Source organism: Alosa sapidissima, chromosome 15 (genome assembly GCF_018492685.1).
Source record: "Alosa sapidissima isolate fAloSap1 chromosome 15, fAloSap1.pri, whole genome shotgun sequence".
Taxonomy (NCBI): Eukaryota; Metazoa; Chordata; class Actinopteri; order Clupeiformes; family Clupeidae; genus Alosa; species Alosa sapidissima.
In genome coordinates this window covers 1496124-1520607 of record NC_055971.1, presented here as the reverse complement: position 1 = coordinate 1520607, position 24484 = coordinate 1496124, and the positions used below count along the sequence as shown (strand labels likewise).

The window sequence follows — 24484 nt, the reverse complement described above, 5'->3', positions numbered from 1 at the left end:
TGTTTGTGTAGGAGTGCCATCTAAACTGGATTAACAGGGGTGTTAGTATGTGTTGGTGTAGGACTGCCATCTAAACTGGACCAACATGGTTGTTAAGTTAGACTTTAGGAGATTCCTACTAGAAATTTGTTCTCTGCATTTTATCCATCCGGGGGCACACACACTCAGAGCAACAAGCTCACTAGAAGCACACAGAAAAGCAGACATCATCAGCTTGTCTGTATTACATGTATAGCTTTTCTCTTCCCTCCCCACAATCGATTTTGCTTATTCAGAGTCTTCTAATTAAGACATCCCATATTTAGCTATGCATCCTCAAGAGAACCTTTAGGGAACCTTGAGGGAACGTTCATAGAAGGTTAGCTCAAGGTAAAAAAAAAAAAAAAAGAACCTTTAGTTCCCTAAAGGTTAGCTGACGGTTAACAAAAAATAACCTTAAGAGAACCTTTAGGGAATTTTCCCTAAAGGTTCTTTAAAAGTTCGAAATATTTACCTTTAGGGAACGTTCCCTAAAGGTAATTAAGATTGCAAAAATAGTTTTTTTTTTTAATTTTTTTTTAATTTTTAATTTTATTTAGGGCAATTAAGGTTAGTAAGACCAAAATCACACTGATAATCTTGATGCTTATTAAAAAAGGATAATCAAAGGTAAACAGTAAGGATTACAGAAAATCCAAGTAGGCCTACTTTATTTGTGAAAATGCTTTGACTGAGGTAATTCACAAAGCAGTATAACCTTTCGTAGAACTGTCCAAAAAAGACATCTAAAGAGATGGCATCATGTCATATGTTTCAATAGTTGGGTGTACTTTGGAGTGGGTAAGACTGTTTTTAGTGGCAGGCTAGCACATACCGTTGACTTGCGCTAGCCTAGCACCTGCGAACTCTGCAAGTAGAAGGACTGGATGAAACGTGTTGAAAACGGTCTCCACTGATAAATATCACACTTGCTTACTTGGAAATGAGGTCCTATGTCCAAAATCCTGAACCACCCCGTTAATGTAATTATAGTTCACCTTTTATTTGTGGATTTATTTAATGTAGCCTAGACTATTTAGTGTTATTTCTTCCCCAAGCTCATAAAATAAATTTGGGTCGCACATAAATTGACAGGGTCGGTCGGAAACCGGAACCCAAGAATTTTTTTTTTTTATGCCTGATGTCACAGACGCGAGAATTCTAGTGTTCGCCATTTTGGGAGTCAACTAAGCATGTAATGTTCGTGTCCAAGCTTAGAGGTCTCAATTAACTTTAGCCACCAAGGTGAAGTTATTTTGATATTCGGATATTCGACAGATATTCAATTTTGTTTTAATGCGGCCGGTTTCAGACAGTGTAGCCTACAAACAGATGGCCCGTCTACTTGCTCCCAGCCGACCTACTTAGGGACGTCTATAAAGTACCTTCTGAATTACCTTAGTCTTTTTTTGTCAGCTTTGACATCATGTGACCTAGTGACTCCAAACCAATGCTGAATAGTTATCCTATATGGGACTCCTCAGACACACCTCTTCTTATAGCCACTGTATGCACACTGAATTTTATATGAATCTTTGAAAGAAAATACATTATTTCCTATATGAATGGTCTCCTTTTTTCCAATACCTCCCAAGCCATGTGACCTACTGCCCAGAGGAAAAATTTGTTTCTCATTTGTATCCCTTCTGTTGCTCAGGAGGCGAAATGGTGATTCTCTTTTAAGGATCATTTAACTCATTGAATGCCAAGCTGTTTTCAGGAGCTTTGTCCTAGAGTGCCAGCTATCTAGACCATTGTTGATGATTTTTGTACAGCCACAGCATATTCTGTGTTATAGCTATGAACACATACAATAGCTTGATTAAAAGGTGAGACTTTAAGCTCTCGGTGGGTGCAAACCGTGTATTTCTACACGCCTCTGTTCCTGAGAAATCCCAAGCTAAACAGTGGCTAGTTTTCATCAAAATCGCTGTTTTTTTCTAGAAATGGAGATATAACGTCTTTTATGAAATATGAAGTGTTGCCTGTTACTTACTTGTGTAAACTTTCCGGGAAGTGATCAGCGAGACCTGGCGAGACTGCCACCTAGTGATAGACCCACGAAAATGGCCTGGTTTTGACCTGACGTGCATGCGTCACTGATTCGACCCAAAGCGGCAACCGAGTTATGAAAATTTCCAGATTGTGCGTTTTCATGAGTTTTCGATCGTCATATATTTAATTTCCATTCATCACAGAGTTCCCAAAATCACATATAAGGTGTGTTAGAGTGTCTAGTTTCGTAATTAAAAAAAAAAAGCTAAAAACGTAATATTACGTTTTTGGCACTCAATGAGTTAAGTATTACTTTTGTTACAGTTATTTCTCCTAATTTTGCCTTAGGAGAAATAAAACAAGCAAAAGATGAGACACATAGCAATGAGACAAGTAGGAGTCACATAAGAGATATTAGTTTGAGAAATAGGGGAGGTCTCTTATATGTTTAAGTGTAGTCTCACTTACAACTTGTTTTTCCTTAGGAGAAATAATAGAGCAAATGAGGAGACATTGCAATAAGAAACTGTTGAGAAGGAGGAGTTACAATTGAGATATAGTTTGAGGGTCAAAAATGGGGCACTCCATAGCATTTCAAACTTTTATTTTACAAAACAAAGCAAAACAGTTGCACTTTAAAAATGGACTTTAAGCAATGGGAGCTTGCACAGTTGCACTTTAAATGGACTTCAAGCAATGGAGCCATGTTAATGCCTTGATGTTCTTTTTATAATGTGTATTCTTATTTTTTTTTTTGTGTGTGAGTGTGTATGTGTGTATTGTTTTTAGAAGCTGCATAGCCAAATTGCATTGTACTGACCAACTGCACAATGACAATTTAAGTCCATCTTTAATTCATACAACATGGAGAAATAAACTAATAAACAAACTGAACTTGTGCCAAAGCGTGCCATACTGTGTACAGTGGTGGATGAAAGCGTGGGCTGGTCAATCTGCGTCTTTTATCCTGGTGGTGGAACCAGCCACAGGGAGGAGGGAGAGAAGAGCAGAAAAAAGAACATTGTTAGTTTGTGAGCCACTCAAAAATGCAAAGTAAGACATTTGTCTGACCGTCTGCTTTCATCACTGTGGGAATTCTGATTGCAGCACAATGATCAGACACACCTGATCAATCACTTAAATACAGAATGGGGGACATGATAGCTACCACTCACATTTGCTATATGTTGCCCTATTGAAAAAACAAAACAAAAAACAGATTTTATTGATATACTTGTCAAGCTTAAACAAGTTTGTTGAATTCCCTCACCTCATCTAGTGAGTAAACTGTATTGTCAGGCTAGGATGAACCCCTATCCAGCTTAACGCTAGGCAAAACCCTTTTTTGGTTGGACTAAGCCTATTCAGTGTAAAAAAAATCCTTTGGTATGATAAGGGATCAGATTCCAAAAATAATTCAGTGGAAATGCATGGATTCCAGTTTCTTCTAGCAGAAACTGGAATCCATGCATTTCCACTGAATTATTTTTGGAATCTGATCCCTTATCATACCTGTTCATTCTTACCCGTTGCTCGACTTATCGTGACTAAATTCAAGATGGCTGCAAACGTTAAACTTCGTGAAGATACTGTCTGTATAAATCGTCTTGTAAGTAAACTACCAGTGCTTTTTCAAAGTTCTCAATGTCTCGTTTTAAATGTCAGGGCCCTGGGAAGTCTACCAATGAAGTGTGGAGATACATTGAGCCTCGTAAATGGGTGTAAAACAGTGATTTATTTTCATGGCTAGCCCGATGCCGAAGCACCACTACTGAAAAAGCTGTTGGTAGCATCGGCTAACTAGCGCCAGATTTTGGAGTGCAGGGGACAAGTTGAGATGGGCTATGAGACATATGTTCACACTCGGTATCATGTTTCAATACACTTTAGGTCAATATCACACCGGAATTCTCCTTTAACAATTATGTTGATCAGGGCTTATCTTGGTTAAGGGGCCCACTTACCTCCCAGGGAAATAAGTTCAGGCTCAGGATTTTATTCTACCATCACCCCTGTAGCCAGCTGAGCTGACGTTCACAATTCAGTTCAGCTGTTCTGTCCTCATCTTTCTTCTCTCCATGCTTTCTAGTTGTCCATGCAGAAACTCCCTCAGAGTTTCATCCAAGTTTGATGTAAGATTAGTTAGATAGCCTGTCATTTATAAATACTGTGAGGGATCAAGCAGTCGGCATGGGACGCAGAGGCAAAAGGTTGACCAAAAAGATAATTTATTTTTCAAAATTAATCTGACAAAATAACATAGAGGTTCTGGGCCCAAAATAAGGGAACTTAAGCAGAACTAAACTTAAGCAAACAAAACACAAGATACCCCAACCACTGTCTCTCACACTGTGACAAAGGGCAAGCTTAAATACTAGTGACCAAAACCATAATTAACACAAAGGGGAAATGACTAAATCAATTAAGACTGTGAAATAATAAAACACTTTCAAAGAAACCCAAATAATTTTATGTGACGAAATAAACTATATTTAATGAAATACAAAATTATGTAATACAAAACAAGAGACAGATAATCCCAAATCCAAACTAAACTTCCACATGACTAGACTAGAAAGTGAACTTGGCTAGAGCGCTCTTAAGATAGCGGAACGTTTGGCTCCGTCTTGACAACCGAATGTTCCACCTGGAGACAACATCGCGACGCACCCGGCAAGTTGGCCAGACTAGGTCAGAGAATGTCTAATAAGGGGAGAACCTTCACTCTCGGAACTCTTCCGGTGTGGTACTGCATCTAGGGGTGCTCGCGGGCGAGTCCAGAATGAAAAAGCCACTTTTCTCGGGATATAATTTTTTTTCAAGTAATTTGAATATTGTATTCGAAAGGGGAGGCAAAGACAATACACTACAAGGATACAAGGAAGTTTATTGTCACATGCATATAGTTACTGGAAGTAAGAAATGCAGTGAAATTATGTCTGGTGTCAGCCTATTTGTGCATTTATGGGGGGGGTAAAAAGTGCAGTAGAAGGGGTTTAGTAGATTAAGTGGCAAGGGCTGCATAAGAAAGGTGGGGGAGGATTGGGATTGGGCGGGGGGCACCAACAAGGAGCACCCAAGAGCAACAGGGGCAAGGGAAATTAATCTAGATTAATCGCGGTTAAAAAGTAGCCTACATTTTCTCCCTAAAGACTAAAGCTTCTTATGGCATATTAAATACAGCATAAATCACAAAATTATTGAGTAACCACAAAGGTAAAATTAAAACACTTCTATATTATTTAAATGATAATAATGACACAGTAATTTTGTTTTAAAGTATGTGATGCTGTTTACCTTATTTGTAAATGATGCACTGTCACTTTAAGCTCATTGTGTGCCACTGTCCACACGTTCTCCTAATGATCTTTTTAGCTCCGTTCAAATATAGCCTAGCTATGGCTAGTCCACAAACTCTAACATTGTTTGTGCCACATGTATAGCACAATATTAACAATGATAAGTATGATATTAGGTTGGCACAAACAGCTTTCATTCCTTTGGAAATAAAAGCATGTAATGACATGATGCTTGCTAGACATTTTCTGTTTGCAATTAAAAGTGAATTATGAGCCTAGTAGCCAGTAGCCACCTAGCTAAGTGGAATGTGTTTCAATCGGCATAATCTCATGTGCTTCATGTAAACGAATTATTGAAGACTTCAAGACTCACCAGTTCCATTACACAAAGGCAAAGACAACTTTATATTCTTTTCCATTTTCCCAATCACAGTGAGTGCAGCCTAGTGCCCTGGCTCTCACAGTTTATAACAGTAGTGAGGACCGAATAAATCCGCAATTTCCTCTAATCTCGTCTTTGTTGCCTTCATGATTTCCTTTTATACGTTTCTTATATTTAAAAGGAGATATCAATCATCATCAACAATGACAAGCCAGCCCAGCAGGAACCTGCCACTCATTTTCTCTCCCTTTCGTGCGAACTGAGACGCGTTCTCAATTAAATGGAGTAGGCTAGCATACGTTCAATTTGGATCTTAATGGAGAGGACCCGAAAAGTATCATCTTTATGTAACATGCTGATGGTGCATTTTGATATTGTAAACATTCTCTAACAAGAGTGCAAACCAGTTTGCAGTAAAGCTACTATTTATTTAATGTTGGTCCTTTCTCTGTCTCTTGGTGCCCTACACACAGTGCGTGATGCGTGGTGGTAACAGCAGCACTGATCACTAAAGGTGTTTGAGTCGTGACTCACTCGGATCTTTCACCCGTGTCTTTAAATTAACCCATGAGTCGCGAGTCTCTAGTATCATTAACTCGGATCAGTTGAGTCCTACTACAATTCAATCTAAAACGATAAACAGCGCCACACACAAACCTCTTGCAACATTAGCTAGCCTCCTAGCCCTAGCCATCGTAGCTGCCAAAAATGTAACAATTTCGTAGGCAACCACAACTCCACAAATCAACTCAAGCGACTGAGTGAGCAGGCAGTCCGAGATTACTGGTTAAGTTCCCGCAGAGCCGGAAACATTGCAGACTCGCAGACCATGGGACTCAGATTGGAGCGGCTGAGTAGCAATCCGGGTTAGTCGCATCAGCCGGCCGGTTAGGCTACGTTGAGTACGAGTCAGTTGAATCAGCCGGCTACGTTGTCATGAGTGGATCTGCGAGAGCGAGTAGCTCCTCCTCGAGGTGAAAAGCAATTCCACAACAAAAGCCATTCTTTCACTTCTGAAATAACGTTCAATGTTCTGCATGTAGCCTAGACATAATTAGATTTGGTGTATAGATGTAGCATATTAAAATGCAATTAGGTCGTGCAGACAGTCCGAACTGCACGCTCATGGAGCTGCTTGAGTATACCCGGGTCAGTCGAATCAGCTGGGCGGGCCGGTTACGCTGTTATGAGTGCGAGTCAGCCGAATCAGCCGGCTACGTTGTCATGAGTGGATCTTTAGAGGAGCGAGTAACTCCTCGTCAAGGTTAAAAGAAAATCCACAACAAAAGCCATGCTTTCACGTCTGAAATAACATATATTCTGCACGCATAGCCTACTTTAAAATGCAATTAGGTCGCGAAGACAGTCCGAAACATTGCAAGCTCTGTATGGAGTTGCTTGAGTAGGCTAGCCTACCTGGGTCATTTGGATCAGCCGGGCGGACCGGTTACGTTATGTTTTTATGAGTGCGAGTCAGTCGAATCAGCCGGCTACATTGTCATGAGTGGATCTGTAGACGAGCGAGTAGCCTAGTTTCTACTCATCATAATAATAATCGTCATAATAATAGGCCTAATGAGAATAGTAGTAGTAGTAGTAGTAGTAATAATAATAATAATAACAATAATAATAATAATTTATTCACTGCAGGGCATTTCTACGTTTCTATGTCTACATTGAAAGTCAATTGCTTAGGCTAGGTTAAGACAATAAATAAAGTCTGGCTCAAACTGCTTTCTTTCCCGTGAGTGGGTGGAGGTTTTGATGCTATTATATTAGGCTATTTTATATTATATCATATTATATTATATTATATTAGGCTACCTAACAGTATAGCTATGATTAATAATAATATTAGTTGCCTAGTATTAGCAGCCTATAATACTTATTAGAATAGATTCCTAGTAGCCTACTATTAGTATATAGTAGTGGTAATAAACACTGTAGCAGAGTAGCATTAGACCTAGGCAAACTTTTCTATTGTTAACAAAACAACAACAAATAATTAATTATTATAATATAGGCTACCCTCTCTGTCAATAAGATCGAAGTTTCTGAACATGAGCACCAAAAAGATGAACAATGTGTGGATGCACTTTTACCAGGAGAGCAAAACTCTAAAGGCTAAATGCAAGTACTGCAAAAACCTGGTTTCAAATCATGGAGGATCCACATCCAACATGAGAAGGCACTTAACGAAATGAAGCACCCCACTGCACTGCTTGAACGTAGGACCGAATTTCTTTGCGATTTAGCAATACTGACTCAAGTGACTCGTTCAACCCGGATCAGTTTAGTGAGTGACTCAGAATAACCCGGATCCTTAAAAGGAATCGAGTTTGACAGGCCTACTGATCACTGTGCTCTGCCGTTTGTGTCCACTATGTGTTTTTTGTTTTTTTCGTCGCGGAAGTGAAAGCATCTTTGGGGTGACTGGTCCACGATCAGGACATGTATTGTTTGACTCAAGACATGTCAAGTCATTACAAGTCAAAGAGGAAAAGTCCGAGTCAAGTGAATAGTCGAGTGAATAGTATTCAAGTCCAAGTCGAGTCGCAAGTCATGCTGAATTTTACTAAGTCGAGTCTGAAGTCATTAAAATCATGACTCGAGTCTGACTCGAGTCCAAGTCGTGACTCGAGTCCACATGTCTGGCTGTAAGTATGTAGAGGATGTGTGTTGGAGAAGATCCTGAAGACAATGTGCTGTGGATGTAGGGAGGGGGGTGGGGGGCAGTGTGCAGCAAGTATGTAGAGGAGGCTTACTGTAGCAAGCAGTGTGCTGTATGTATGTGAGGTGATGACAGTGATGATGTAAGTGTGTGTGTTTTTTTTTGTGTGTGTGTTGGGGATGGGGGTGTGGTGGGGGGTGGGGGCAAAAAAGGCTAGGCAATCAAGGACATGGGTAGATAGATGGAGGAGAAATCAAAAATAATAAATAAAAAGTTCTATGGAGATGTGCAAAAGTTGGAGAAAGTCAGATATGTGTGTGTGTGTTTTGACGTGTGATGAAATAAGAAAATAAATAAAAGGTCTGTAGCATAGGGAGAGGGATGTAAAAGTGCTAAAAGTCATGTAGGTGTGTGTGTGTGGTGGGGGGGGGGGGCGTCATGAGTGCTGAGGAGTGAATGAGTGCAAAGTCAGTATAGTGTGAGTACAGTACACTTGGTTGAGTATTATATTTTTTAAAAACACTTAATTGTTCTAAAAAGCCTTTCAAACGTGTCAATGACGTCATTCATTAGCATGATCATAGCATAGCATAGCATCAATGCTAGCGTGTTATGGGCAACAACGACCCAACCTGTAAGAAAACGAAAGGACATGACTCCTGGATTATTTCACTTTTGATTGATAATCCATATCCATTTTGCGAAAAATAAAATAAAATCTGAGGGTTTCAGTTGTTAAATAGGTGAAAACAATAAATGTAGCCATGTAGCTCCATAGGACCCCATGTATTTTGGACTCGCCCGCGATCGCCATCTAGGTGAAATCTGGTGAACTGCAGCCAAATTCGGTTTGTATGGGATTAATAGAGAGTGGGGAGGCTCTCCGTAGACGGGCTCTGACTCGGTCCTGGAATGGCGCGGTCATGGTAAAGCAAACAAACATAAATTAATGCAATGATACTTAATGAAAGTGATAATGTAAATAAAACTTAACAGTTACATAATCAACCAAATGCGTGTGACCATGTAATGCTAAGCATTTTAATAAAGTTTGAATGTGTAACGAAATCAAATGTGTTTGTTTTAACTGTTTTAACGTGGGCATGTTCGGATGTTTTGTGATGTAGATTTTGAAATGTTATGTAGGATGTATATAGTGTATGTATGCGTAATGCAATAATATAAATGTACAAACTTAAGAAACGTGAGTGAGTGCAACGGGGAGGGGTTACCGACAGGTAGGCTACTGGCGTTAGTGTGTAAAGATGGAGCGGCGTAGTCGCCAGCGTACCCGTGACACCAAGACATGACATACATTTAAAAAATAACAAACAAAGGATGCCGGACGGAGCGGCGTAGTCGCCAGCGTACCCGTGACACCAATATATACAAGACAGACAACATAACAAATAAAAATAAAGAAAAAAAAGAAAATACATTTAAAAAGGGGGAAAAAAATTATGTTAAAATAGTCCAATTTCCAACCGGCTGAAAATGTCCAAGGGCAATGATGACCCGCGTGAAACTGCGCACAGCTGTGTCTTCACAACCGATGCAGCGCTAACAAAGTTCTTTACAATTGACCAACCCAGTGGATTCACTGGCAGTCTGGAGATAACGCTAACGTTAGGCCTTGTTAGTCTGGAGATCCCTGGAAGCACAATAGTCCGAAGTCGCGGGCGATCCTGTGTAGATCAGCAACTCGGTGGACCCCTAACAGCGACAGTTTGTTGCTCCGTGAGAATGCAGAGTTCCCCAACGTCAACGCTGGTCTGCTCAATCCAGACTCCAGGCATGGCAGCTCACAGGTCAGCAACAGCTCGGTGGCCACGGCAGATCCCTCGCAGAGTAGCCTAGGTCCAGCTGTCCCGAGAAATCCCCTCGACCAGACAGTGAAGCGCAGCACCGGCTCACGGATGGATGGAATGCCATTGAATAGTATATCATTGATTGTGTTGTGTTTCTGTTGTGCAGGTGGCAGTGTGGCGAAGATTGCAAGAGGTTCGTAAAAGAATTGCATCGCTGGAGGAACAGAAGAGAAGGATAAGCGCTGCTGTCAAGACACTAGTGGTCAGATCATGCAGATGTTTGTGTGTCTATATTTGAATAGAGTACAGATGGTCACAACATTGAGGTAGTTTAAGTCTTGTACCTCACTAGTTTAAGGGAAACAGCACGGGCTGTCTTTTTAGGTCCCAATTTTTATAAGCAAGAAAAACAAGAATTGCACCAGTATTACTTATAGTCCAAATGTATCAATCACTCACATGGTCAATATCACTAAGAAAGTTCATTCCATGTATGGGTGCATCTGAAAAAAATTTGAATATTGTGAAAAAATTTAAAAAAGTGAAAAGTAATTTTCTGTAATTTATTTCAAAAATTCATATATTCTAGATTCGTTACATTACATAAAGTGAAATATCCCAAGCCATATTTTGTTTTAATTTTGATGATTACGGCTTATAGCTCATGAAAATCAAAAATCAATATCTCAAAATATTACAATAAAGAGGTTGTATTACAGAAATGTCGACCTCCTTAAAAGTCATTTACTAATTTGAAATATTTATGCACTTAATACTTCGGACTCCTTTTGCACAAATAACTGCATCAACGTGGCGTGGTATGGAAGCAATCAGCCTGTGGCACTGCTAGGGTTGCAAAGGTGAGGAATATTTCTGGTAAATTTCCGGAAACTTTCTATAAACTTTCCATGGGATGTTAAGATGGGGAATTTTGGAAATATTCCAAGTTGGAAATATTTCAAGTTGGAAACCTTCATGGAATTAAAGGAAAGTATGGCAATTAGCAGTGTTTCCTCTAGATTTTTTTAGCATGGGTGCAGGCCATGTGCTTCTGTGCCTCTCCACTTTTCTTCCAGACTTTGATTTCTAAATGAAATCAAACATTTAGGGCTGTATTTTGCACCCTAGTGCATGGCGTAAAACTCGTTTTCCACCCGGCGCAAAGTTTAATTCCTTATTTTGCACGTTTCATTTTTAAACAATGTGCCCAGGAGTGTGGCAATTAACAACCTGGTCAGAAGTCTATGGCGAGTTGTTTATATGTTATTTTAAGAGCGCATTGTCAACAGTCATATTGGCGGGTGCACCTATCATCCATGAACGCACACCAGCACACGTCCAAGCAAAACATTACAAATTGCACAATTAAAATAGGAAACATAATTAGAATAAAGATATTACGAAATACTGTACATATCATGATGAGTAGTTACAGTATTCACCATCATTTGCAAATTGGTAATGACTGTTAAAAGTGATTAGGGGAGAGGCGAGAGACACGTATGGAGCACAGCTGAAGACGCACGGTCACGAGATATAAGCAACTCCTCTGCAGGATAAATGCTGTTTTATTTAGTCATTTGAGCAATATTAGGCTAAGTGTTGCTTTTTCCAACCTATGTTTTCGATGGTAACCCATTGTCAGTCAATAGTGAAAGTAACTGCATATAACTGTCTTGTAGTTGACTGACACCATAATGAAGTTAGTTTCACTTTGCCAATGAGTTCAAATAATAGAGTGCAAATGCGTGAAGGCTATGCTAGGTTTTAGTAAAGCATGGTTTAGTGGAATGACTATTCCATACGGTCTCGCAAGCAGCCTCCTTCAAATGCGCCGTTGAATGTCAAAATACCGATGCATTTATTTGACATAGCGCTTTGCGCCGTTAAAGGGAATGACAGATCTCATTCTCATTGGTTTAATTGATGTTACGCCCCAAACACACCCATGACTGATTAAAAAACCTAGGAACACCTTGTTGCGCCATGCGCTCAACGTTTGATAACGAAAACCCTCCCAATGTGGACTGGACACATCCTACTAAATTTCAATAAGCTTTTGACGAGTGACGATGCGCTTTTGACTGTCATGATGGGGCCCTTACTTTTGTCATTGCTTTGGACCACCTTGGAAGTGACTGAGTGACTGAGTGACTGAGCAATGGTCCAGTTCTTTTTTTCCTTAATCCAGGTAATATGCTTTTAACATCATCTCTGGTTCAGGAGTGGCTTAACACTAGGAATGAGACACTTGTAGCCAATTGTCTGGACACAACTGTTCGTGGTGGCTCTTGACTCCACTCCTTGTGATGATCCTCCAACTTCTTGAATCGCTTTGCGGGCAATCCACTCAAGGCTGTGGTCATTCAATGTTCATTTCCAGTCAACTTTCCTTGAATATGCTTTGATGCAACACTTTGTGAACAGCCTGTCCTTTCAGCAATGACCTTTTGTGGCTTTCCCTCTGTGGCTTACCCTCTTGTGTCAACAAGTGTCTTTTGGACAAATGTCAAGTCAGCAGTCTCTCCCATGACTGATGGTGTTTACTGAACCAGACTGAAACATTAAAGGCTCAGGAAACTGACATTTCTGTAATATAAATTCATTATGACCACCGTTTTTTTTTTTTTTTCTTGTCAACTTAATGACATTTTTTGGTCAACGATTTCCAGGACACCAAAACGCCGGAGCACATGAAAATTGGTGGGCTTTTAACCCCACTTGGCTGAAATAAGCATTTAGCCCCTACCAGGCACTCAAGGGGGGGACTTTTGTGGTATGTTGGTCTCATGCGCATAATCACTCATTTGTTATGTTGCACACCCCCAGTAAAAAAAATCAATAAAATTCAAAACCATGGCGCTTTAATCGTCACTATCTTCTTGTTTTTTGTCTACACAATGTTTAGGTTCCATAACTAAAACCTTTGATCCAATTCTATTGTTTTCATAGTATTTTTTCCCTTGATTGTTTACACTCTAAAAGGCCTTATCTTGGAGGCCATCTTTGGACATTCATATCTTAAAAAGTATTATTCCTAGCCTGACCAAACTTTGTAGAATTGAAGACAAACATGTTCTCAGTATGATTCAATCGTTAAAAGTTTGTACCACAGTCTCATTGGTTTTATAGAAGTCCCTAGTTTCAGAAAAAAACATGCAAAAAAACTCCTTTATTGTGACACACCTGCCATCAATCAGTATTTTCTCTAGAAATATAATCCTTTGTTAATGTTGTCCCAAAATGTGAAGTCTCAAAAACAAAAGGCCATGACAATAATAAGGATAAAACAAGGCGTGTTTGTATTTGTGTGTCCTTTTCATGCAACTGTAATGGTATGTGTGGTAGCTAGTAGGACCATAAAAATCTATGTGGAAATAGCTATATAGTATATGGACATTTAGTGTGTAAAGTACCAATATTGTACCAAGTCCCATTCCCAGAATAAATGCATGTAGTTACAGGTGTTGTGGGAACACCAAAATAAACATTTACAATAAAAAATAGATTTTAGCCCCCTCTTGGTTGAAAACACCTTTTTTGCCCTCTGCCAAAATTTCCCTCCATTTCCAATCAACTACTACAGTAAACTATTCATCAAACGTCTATTAACAAAAGAAGCCAACAACGAGTAATTATGCAGACAGCCTGTTTTGCAAACAAATCAAATAAAGCTCTTAAAGAAGCACTATGCAGGTCTGGTTATTCCTTCGCTGTTTCTGAGTTTTCGCCGGATTTGGGCTCGCATTTTTCTCTACACAGCTCCCCCTGCAGCTTCGGTAGCAAGTGATTGCTACGCTAAACCCCCACTAGCTAGCGAGCTAGCCATCAAGAAACCAAGCTAAATACAGGGCTCACAATAAAACGGTCGAGCAAACACATTGTTCAAGAGACTATCAAACCACATTACAAAGACGAAGTTCACCCAAGGGTAGGCTACTTACAATTTCAACAGCAACAAAGCCAAGTCGGCGTCCGTTTTGCAGTCGTCTTCGAAACTACAATCTGACTACATTTTCGAGGCGCGATTGGATACTTCCGTTGAGTTACATCTTGATTTACCCGGACCAGCTCCAGAAAGTTGCATATTCGTTTTTTCCGTGGAGAAGCGATAGGGGGGGACGAAGCACCCACCAAACGACCCAGAAAGTTGTAGAACCATCAGAACGACCCCGCATAATTAAGGTCATTTTTGCTAAAATTGTTGCATAGTGCTTCTTTAATGGAGATCTGATTGGAATGAAAGCTGGCTGGCTAGCCTAAATTTCAGCGCGGGTATTGCGCATCATTTATTTAAGTCCCGCAACTCTAGCCCTCATAATGCGAGAAATTCCCGCACACATTTTACAGCGCTGTCTGATAACGTTAATCTAATAATGGAGCGTGAATGCGGGACTATTGACTGGACAGACCAACTTCTGACTTCAATTGAATGTAGCCCCATGCAGAGACACACACATGCTCAGGACCATGAGGGGTACCTCTCTCCCTCTTTTTCTCTCTTTCTCTCTCTCTCTCTCAGCAGGATTTGTCACCGGTGAAGTCAAATTATGCTAGGTGCTTCTACATCAACTGCTAACCGACAGGAAAGGAAAACAAAAGTTTAGCGATCAGGAATTTGCAAACACAGAAGCATGACATAGCCTAGAGTGGCCATGAGACGCGAGAGAACATGGATGTATTCTCCATTTGAGGAATGTTATAATCGATTGCGGACATGAACAGACAGACACGGAGCACATAGTAGGCCTACTTTCACTTCCTAGAAGAGTTCACATTAATTACGTGAAATATTACCAAATTTATCAGGACATGAGTTGTCACAACACTAAACATCAGAAATCATGTAAGTGAGGACTATGTTAAGTGTTGTTCTCATTGACGCCTGTAATAAGGAAAATGCTTAACATCGAGGACTTTGTTCTTAATCGATTTCAGTTTGTAAAAAGTATGCCCCCCCTCCAAACTGTATTAATCCCCCCTATGGGAAGCATTGAAGGGGGGAATTTCCCCCCCATTTTGAAAAATTTTTAGCCCTGGAAATGAGCTCGGCATGATTTTATTTGAGTAAGCACCGTTGATACATGTGGCTCCTCATCATGAATAATCACATCACCTGCAGGTATTTGCAGACAACATTGAACATTTTAAAGTGTGTGTTTTTTTTTTTTTAGGAACAGCATGACAAGACAACTCTGTCTGATGTAAGTACTGTTAATGAGAACATTTTGTTATCTTGTGATTACAACTACAAATATGTGTAGCAGTAAACTGAGGAAAGACACCTCTGGACACTGGTTATATTTGTTTTCAGTCAGTGGCGTATAGGAGAGCACGAGAAGAAGGACGGAACGTGAGAGTGACACTCAGTCAGCTGTTGCTGCAGGAGACTGAGCTGGAGGAGATTCACTACCGGCAGGCCCTGAGGCTGCCCAACCGGACCCATCCAGACGTGGTAAGCGCATGCTCATTAAATTTTTTAAACATTTAGTCATTTAGCTGACACTTTTATCCAAAGCGACTTACAAAAAAAGGAAACAATCAAGGTATAGTGCGACAAAGACAGGTTAATGCAGAAATAAGTACTACTCACATAGAATCAAGTGACCGTTCTAGAAGGGGGATAGTCGAGAGGTAAGCGTTAGATTTAGCATATCCAGTTGTTGGTAGTGCTAGGAGAGGAGGTACTCTCTGAAAAGCTGGGTCTTCAGGAGTATTTCGAAGGTAGAGAGAGACGCTCCTGCTCTGGTAGGGTAGTGCTTTCCACCTAAAGGGAACAGCAGAAAAGCAAAGTTTGTTCATTAGAGGAACGCAACAGTCAGAAAGTAACATATGCCTGTATAAGGGCATTTAAATAAGTGGGTGCAAAACCGGAGACTACTGTGATTTGAATTTAATGTGGTGGCTACAGTGGAGCTCCCTGAGAAGTTGGGTAACCGGTGCCCTTTTGGGTTGATGGAAGACAAGGCGCCGCATTCTGGATCATCTGAAAGGGTTTCACTGTGCAGGCTGAGAGGCCCGTGAGGAGGGTGTTAAAATAATCGATTCACAAGATTACCATGGCTTGTATCAGGAGTTGGGTAGCATATTGACTACATATCCATGCACACCATATTCCGGTTTTATTCAGAATAATGGCAATACTCGGATTGCGCATGATTCATATAAGCACCCAATTCCAGATGCCATAACCCAAATAGGTCATATTTGGAATACTAAAAACTGGAATAACACCCCCTTTCGGAATATTAAATACGATCGGCGCATGTTTGTGCAAGGAAGTTTGGTAGCTTGCTTTGATGCCCTGACACTTTGCAAACATAGCAAAAAATGTGGCATAAAGTTTGCACTTCTAAAGTGAAGACGAGGTCGATTTATGTATTAAAACCTGAAAGTTTAAGTGTCACGATGGATTTTGATGCTCAAAGAAGCAGGTTTTGCACGTACTGCTGACAGATGAAGAATCAGTGAAAAGCCCTCAATCAAAGCGGCCGATTATAAGACTGAAATGCAAAGAAATAGTGACTGTAATCTGACCAAATTTACTTACAGTGGGGGAAATAAGTAATAAGGGAAATCAGTTTTTTTCAGTATACTTCCAGTGAGTTTATTTGCATGAAATTTTCACCAGACATAGTATTAACTTAGGTAATCCACACATAAAAAACCCCAACCATTATTGCCCATAAGTAGAGTTATGAGTAAAAAAGTGGAATGGCACAGGAAAAAAGTATTGAACATGCTAAGAAAAAGCAGTACACAAGGCAAGGAATAGCAAGGAACGCGCTGGAATCTATAAGTAGTTAGAGAGTAATTATCCCTCATATCTGTGCAAATGAATATAAGCTGGGTTAGTACATGATGGGCTATAAAAAGGTTTTTCTTAAAACTTATTTTCCCTGCTGTAAGTCAAACTCTTATTAAATTAAGTCAAATGATTTTACAAGAAAGCACTACGTAAGTCTCTTTATACTGAAAACAATACCAACTAGATTTTTTGAGCTTGATATAAGATTAAAAATACTTCAATATTCAAAATTCACTTCACTTATTAGATAAGCAGTTTTTGCAGTGTAGACATCTTACATTTGTCCAACACATACAGACATGTATGCATGACATTACAGATGACCGTATCTAACAAGTTCACACTTTGCATACACTGCAAAAAATAAAATCTAGGCATCAACATCAGATCGTCCAAAAAATGTAACATTTGAATGCCATACTGTGTCGGGGGGCTAGAGCTGTATCTATGCACTTTGAAAATGTTTGGGGAATTGAGAACCCAAATGTCAAGTCAAGTCACTTTTATTTATATAGCGCATTTTTCTATGTACAGAGCACTCCACATACAACACACAGGACAAAAAATGCCGGACGGAGCAGTGTAGTCACCAGCGTGCCCGTGACACCAAGACATACAACAAACAAATTAACAAATAATAAAAAGTAAAAAAGAAAATACATTTAAAAGGAAAATTTCATGTTAAATTAGTCCAATTGGTTGCGTCTAACACCATGTCCTAACTAGATGCGATGCGAGCAAACATTAGCGATAAAATTAGTTTAATTCCATTGTTTTGAATTGGAGTGTCCTGACCGCAAGCGACGCGAGCAATGCACACGAGCAAAGCAACGCAACGTTTTGAGAGAACTTTTGTTGGCTGTGTAGTTGTAGAGCTAGCCTCACCAGTTAGGAGTTGGTAGAACTATGTTCCTTGAACTGTTATGTCCGGAAACGTCTTATGTTAGGATAATCTATCTTGCAGTATACTTGTGTTTCTATGTGTGTTTTGGCCTTTAGCCAGTTGGGGATGAGAGCCAAGCAAGGATGGTGGAGCTTGTTGGCCAAAAGCCAGGTAAGATCCCTCAGCAAACCTTAAAGTGGTAGAGTTCAGAGGTAACCTGCCTTACTAAACATGGTACTGTCGATTTGGCATCAAAGAATCTGAAAATGAACTGTGCCAGTTTATTAGCTTCATCATTGCATCCTTTTTTTAAAGTATATTTTTGGGGCTTCATGCCTTTATTTGGACATGAAGTGGGAGAGAGGGATGGGGATGAGATCGGGAAATGACCGCAGGACAGATTTGAACCTGGGTCCCCGTGGGCACTTGGGCCCATATTAAAATGTAAAATTTTCTGAAGAAATTCTAGTTTTTGGGACCTGCTTGAACACGAATACCATGGTAAGGGGTGCCCTCACAGTGAGATGCTTTTATTGTCTCTTTCGAGGCGTCTTGCTAATATTTCTATTATAAGAAAATACCAGTTCGAAATTGGTTGTGTGTGGAATCACAATGAGACATTATTGTTAGCTAAATTGGTAATTGGTTCCTGGCATAGCATAACATTGTTTCCAAAGAGTATCAAGGCGAAACTCAAATGTATTTTCCATAGCAACAAATGTGGCCGCCATTTTGGACTAAAAAAACCACTCAACTGAATGATGCTGGTCCCAGTTAGAAAGTGCCTTAGGGAATTAAAAACAACATTCTTTCTACACATTCTCATATCCTTAATGCCTCAACTGAACTTACCTATGTTGAATACAACCCAAATTCTGAAAAAGTTGTGATGCTTTGTAAAATATGAATAAAAAAAATGCTATGATAAGCAAATCATGTCAACCCTATATTGTCATGCATATTTGTTGTGGCTTTCTGTTTAGAATTTGATTTTAAAGTCAGAGGTCATCTAGAGGTTGGCGAGTCTTTGGGCATCATCAGGCAAAGGTAAAAAAAATCTTCTATAATTTGCAGTTTATCTCACCACCACACCACCACCATGCTCAATATAATATTGTTTTAGTTTAATCTGATGACATATCAATGATTAACTGTCTCAATGTCAAAAATATATTGCTTTGCTTTGCACATGCAATTTTTATTTGCATTAAAAAATGTCAGCATTTTCAGCAACTCTTGGCTTTAGATGCATGTTAGTATTATCTGATGCTGCTTGTAATCAACAGTAGAAGTGCTTTTTGTTGTTCAACTGATACGGTAACTGAGTAAATGTGGGTAGTTTCACAAACAGGAGAAGCACTTGACATTACTTGCAAATCTATACCTCAAAATATAGAATGATGTTTGATCATTTTGTATGGGCTGCTAAACAGCTGATGAGCGATACTCACAATTTCTTGTGAAATAAATGTGTTTTTTGTTATCATCATTTAATTAACAATGCATGTCAAAGCAAGCACAGATATGTCCAGTTCTATATTAGTTTTCACAGAAATGCATGCACATGTGATCTATTTTGACTTTGACTGAAAATAGTCATTTTTGCCGTAGATTTGTGCGGTGCAGAGACTGTGTGACAGGAGCATACTTTCACTGTGTGACGGGAGCATACTTTGATATGCAGATATGCATGACCGCATTACCATACATACAGTAATAGCCGTATCAGCAGAAGTATACTCGGTCCTTAAAGACTTGTGTCTGGAAAGTTAATTCACTGATTACATCGAGCGGGAGAGAGACAAGGGGTGGGATTGGGAAACAAGCATGGGTTGGACTCGAACCTGGGTCGCAATGGGCACTCAGACCCAAGTGTGGCCGCCCAGATGTATTTTAAGCCTTGTAATGTGATTTTATCGGTGGTGATGATGATGATGATGATGATGATGATGACGACGACGACTAAGTATATATACTCTTTTGATCCCGTGAGGGAAATTTGGTCTCTGCATTTATCCCAATCCGTGAATTAGTGAAACACACACAGTGAGGTGAAGCACACACTGACCCGGAGCAGTGAGCTGCCTGCTACAGCGGCGCTCGGGGAGCAGTGAGGGGGTTAGGTGCCTTGCTCAAGGGCACTTCAGCCCTGGATGTGGGCATGGGAGAGCAGTGCTCAACCACTTCCCCCGCCCACATTTTTCCTACTGGTCGGGGATCGAACCAGCAACCCTTCGGTTACAAGCCCGAGGCCTTACCATTAGGCCATGGCTTCCCCAATAACAAATGACTATAAGATGACCTCTTGGTTTTCTCAGACGTCTAGCCCATGTGTCAGGACACAGGTCATACTACCTTAGAGGAGCAGGGGCCAGGCTCCAGACAGCCCTGCAGAATTTTGTGCTGGACCTGCTGCAGCGCCGTGTAAGTGGCTGCCAAACCAGGAAACTCCTGCACACACACACACACACACACACACACCTTGTTCTTCCCCATGATTACTATTATAATTAAAACTATGTGTTTGTTGTTTTAGATTAGTGATTAAAGGGGTGATGGAATGAATGAACAGAGCATTTGACCTTGTTCTGTGGTGTTCACACAGAAGGTATGCAGCTTAGGTCAGTCCAATAAATGCTCAGATGTTCTTTCACAAGCCGAGTGGAGAATAAAACCGTGTCCGTTTTGGCAGATTTAGCACCCCCTCATGGTTTTCCGGACCTCCACATGAATAATTAATTACCTTGCAGCCAATGACTGCTCACTTCAGAGGGAGGGAGTAGCGAACTAGCCCTCTGTTGTGTTTGAACGTCAACAGGAAGTGACATTGCCCAACATCGCTTAGAGCACCTTTAAATGTTTCTGACTGTCAAGTAAGAGCCTACGTATTCTGTACTGGCATTTCTCGCTTCACAAAAGTTTCACAAAATCCAAGCATTTAAAAGCCAAACATATGATGTATCTGCGAATATGGCCGTGTTTGACCATCTAGCCTACCGAAGTCATCTAACTTCCGGTGAAGGAACTGTGTAAAGCTGGAAGTGGGCTGGTGTGTATGTAAATTTCGGGGCGTTACAAAGGTACAGACCAGAGCCAAATAAGGTGCAGCCACTGAGATTTCCATACAAAGGAGGTGACGATAAGATTTTGAGGTTCCCTGTATGTTTATTTTACATACCAAACTGCCGTTATTCAACTATGCCAAGGTAAACTCAGTTTTGCATTCTATCACCCCTTTAAATTAGTGAGCACACAGAGCATATTGGTTGTAAAGTCATTACAATTTTTAAATGTTAAAGCAACACCAAAGTTTTTTTTTTATACCTTAAAATAATGTTTCCAAAATCGTTTCAGTGGTTCATCAACTCGTAACAGGGTGAACGGCAATTCTGCATTCGCTTCGCGGCCCTCTATCAGCTATAATCGCACTATGTAAGTTTGCCAGATCGGGTAGCGGATCTGTAGTTCGATGGAATGAGACATAAGAAACTACAAATTTGACTTGCATCTGATGTCGCAATACATCGTACTTTTATAAGTCATGCAAAATATTCTACCTTGTCTGTGGACATCGTTATTTGCAAAGCTGGTGCTGGATAAACAAATAGTGTGCGTGCGACAGAGGTAAAGTGTTGCTTTAACATCAGGGGCCCTATCATGACAGTCTAAAGCGCATCAAAAGTCACTCGTCAAAAGCTTATTAAAATTTAGTAGGATGTCCAGTCCACATTGGGAGTGTTTTCGTTATCAAATGTCGAGCGCTTTTTCTCAGCTTTTAAACTATGTTAATCGCTAGTTGTTATGGAAAACGGTTCGCGAGAAAAGTAACTTTAATTTAATCATATTACATTCTGCGCCCGTCTCCCTACCCATTCATCTCGGTGGAATACTTCACGAACTTTCCCTTAACACATGACAAACCATATATCAGAATAAACAGCAGACCTTACCGAACACAAAGGTGTAAAGCATTCCCCTGTTCAGTTAGCCATTCCAGAGTAATCCGGTTTTAAACTTGCAGCAATGTCTATAGCCTATGCATGTCTCCAACTTTGGGGTTTAGGTTTCACAATGTGTTTAAATTGTTCAATAGGCTACATGATTTTATAACAGGCTAAATAAAAAATAAATGTTACAAATATCGCCTAGATATCTGTAAACATTAAAATCAGAGGATATACATATAGATACATATAGGACAGACGCTCATGAGTTCATGCTTTGTTTTATCGCTGGATTTTAGGATAGCCTATTATGGCAACCGATTGCATACCGAGCTACAGTCAACACTAGCAGGCGTTAAATGACTGGAGACTTTGTGAATTTAAAGATTGTCATAATGTGCTGTCTCTGCTATTGCTGCTTTTGATCAGGCAGATTTCCAAGATTTGTCAGATTTGTGGGCTGGACATGATGTAACATCATCAAAATGCCCGCCCAGATTCCCCTTTCTGCCTTAACGCATTCACACTGGTGCCGGAACGAATTTTCTCGGCAAAATGTCTAGGGTGCTTGGTAGTAAATTTGGTGAGACACTTCGTCCCACCGTTCTGCCTCGGTCTATGTGAAAAGGACAGGCGTTCCGCGAATCTGGTACATAATTTTGCGGGGATTTTGGCAGTGTGTAAGGGCCTATTGGCAAAGTGAAACTAACTTCACCATGGTGTCAGTCAACGACAAGACCGTTATACGCAGTAAGTTACTTTCACTATTGACTGACAATGAGTTACCATCAAAAACATAGGCTGGAAAAAGCAGCACTTACCCTAATATTTTTCGAATGACTGAATAAAAAAACGTTTATCCTGCAGAGGAGTTGCTTATATCTCGTGATGGTGCGTCTTCAGCTGTGCTCTCGCCTAATCACTTTTAACCATCATTACCAATTTGCATATGCATTGTGAGATGTATTTCGTAATATCTTTATTCTAATTTTGTTTTCTATTGTAGCCTAATCGGGTAATTTCTAATGTTTTGCATGGATGTGCGCTGGTGCGCATTCATGGAGGATAGAAGGATGGTGCGTTGTGCACCCGCCAATATGACTGTATGACAATGCGCTCTTGAAATAACATAAAAGACTTTCCATAGACTTCTGACCAGGCGGAATGTGTTTTAGGTGGTGTACAATAGCGATTTTTAAACAATGCGCCACTCTCTAAGTTGTTAATTGCCACACCCCTGGGCGCATTGTTTAAAAAATAAACGTACAAAATAAGAAAATAAACTTTGCGCCGGGTGGAAAACGAGTTTTACGCCATGCGCCAGGGTGCAAGATAGGGCCCCAAATGTTCTGACTTGATTCAAGGGAATTGAATTATTACAGGTAACTTAAACTTTTGTCTGCACACGTTTTAGGGCTTCATCGCTATGACTGTGCCTGACTTACTGAAAGGAGCAGTGTTTGTAAGTATGGTCAAAGTAACTCATTAATCCACTGACAACAGGTGATTCGTTTTTGTTTGAGTTCAACATGGTTATGGCCCTGGGGATGAAGCTGTTTCTGAGTCTGTAGGGCCTAAATTTCAGCACAGGATTGCAGGTGCATAATTTATTTGTTTCCCGCAACTATAGCCATCATAATGCGAGAAATTCCCACACACATTTTACAGCGCTGTCTGATAACATTAATCTAATAATGGAGCAGCGTGAATGGTGCGGGACTATTGAAAACGGAGCGCATAGTAGACCTACTTTCACTTTCTAGAGTGTACATTCATTATGTGAAAGATGTTGTATAGCAAAACAGCGATCAAATATTCCCAAATCATGACATGTTGTCACAAACACTTACTCCCATTAGAAAATCAAAACCGAAATCATGTGAGTGACTATGTTAAGTGTTGTTGTCATTGACGCCTGTAAGAAGGAAAATGTGCAAAGGAACACGCCACCCAATGTCAGTAGTAATATATATTCTTACCTTAACTTTCACGAGTTGAGTCATACCTCTCCCGTGTCGGTACGTGCACTCAAACGCTCTGATGCGCGGCACGAATGTGTTAGCATGTTGCTATGCTAGCGGGCTCAGACGTAGCCATAGAGGGAGGAAGATGGCAGTAATCAAAAACATCCACGTTTTCCCTACTTAAATACAGTTGCACGAGTAGTTGATAAAAATGTGTAAGGTCACACAACATGAAACGTGGCGTTTTTCCAAGCGAATAAACAGGAGAACTACAATGTGTGGCGCAATAGCACTTGGGAGTACTTCGACCTAGCGTAGTAATATTAATTAACACCTAATTGTAGATCCTATCCACCACAGAGTTCAGCCGACCAGTTTCTGAGCAGTGTTTACCCCCCCTCTGCAGCCTATTCCTGTCTGCTTAGGTGCAGCTGGTAAACCCCACTGTGATGTTGTATGTCAGCAGGCTCTCAATGCAGGCTCTATAGAAGGGCTCCAGTAGCTTACAATGTGTTCTTCCTGAGCACCCTCAGGAAGTGGAGTCGTTGCTGGCCCTTGTTGGTGACTGTCTTGATGTTCTTAGACCATGAGAGAGGTCCATAGAGATGTGGGTTCCAAGAAACTTGAAGGTTTTTACCCTCTCCAGTCTCCACATAGACACCATTAATCTACAGGGGGGTATGGTCGGCTCTGTTTTTCCTGTCCAGTATGA

At 40.3% G+C, this 24484-nt stretch overlaps 1 protein-coding gene across 4 annotated transcripts in view; it reads left to right on the top strand.

Moving 5' to 3' along the window:
- The window catches only part of sars2 (seryl-tRNA synthetase 2, mitochondrial), a 55014-nt gene that overhangs the window by 4148 nt on the left and 26382 nt on the right, over positions 1–24484 (top strand). For 3 of the 4 annotated variants that reach the window (XR_006022762.1, XR_006022763.1, XM_042062991.1), the window contains exons 2-8: positions 10340–10435; positions 15348–15377; positions 15488–15628; positions 17981–18035; positions 18848–18911; positions 20183–20288; positions 23223–23270. Coding sequence is in view for 2 of the 4 variants with exons in the window: in XM_042062991.1 (XP_041918925.1) it covers positions 10340–10435; positions 15348–15377; positions 15488–15628; positions 17981–18035; positions 18848–18911; positions 20183–20288; positions 23223–23270 (540 nt within the window). In the remaining 2 variants the exon portion in view is untranslated. The remainder of the gene's footprint in view (positions 1–10339; positions 10436–15347; positions 15378–15487; positions 15629–17980; positions 18036–18847; positions 18912–20182; positions 20289–23222; positions 23271–24484) is intronic. The other variant, XM_042062992.1, reaches the window with a different exon arrangement.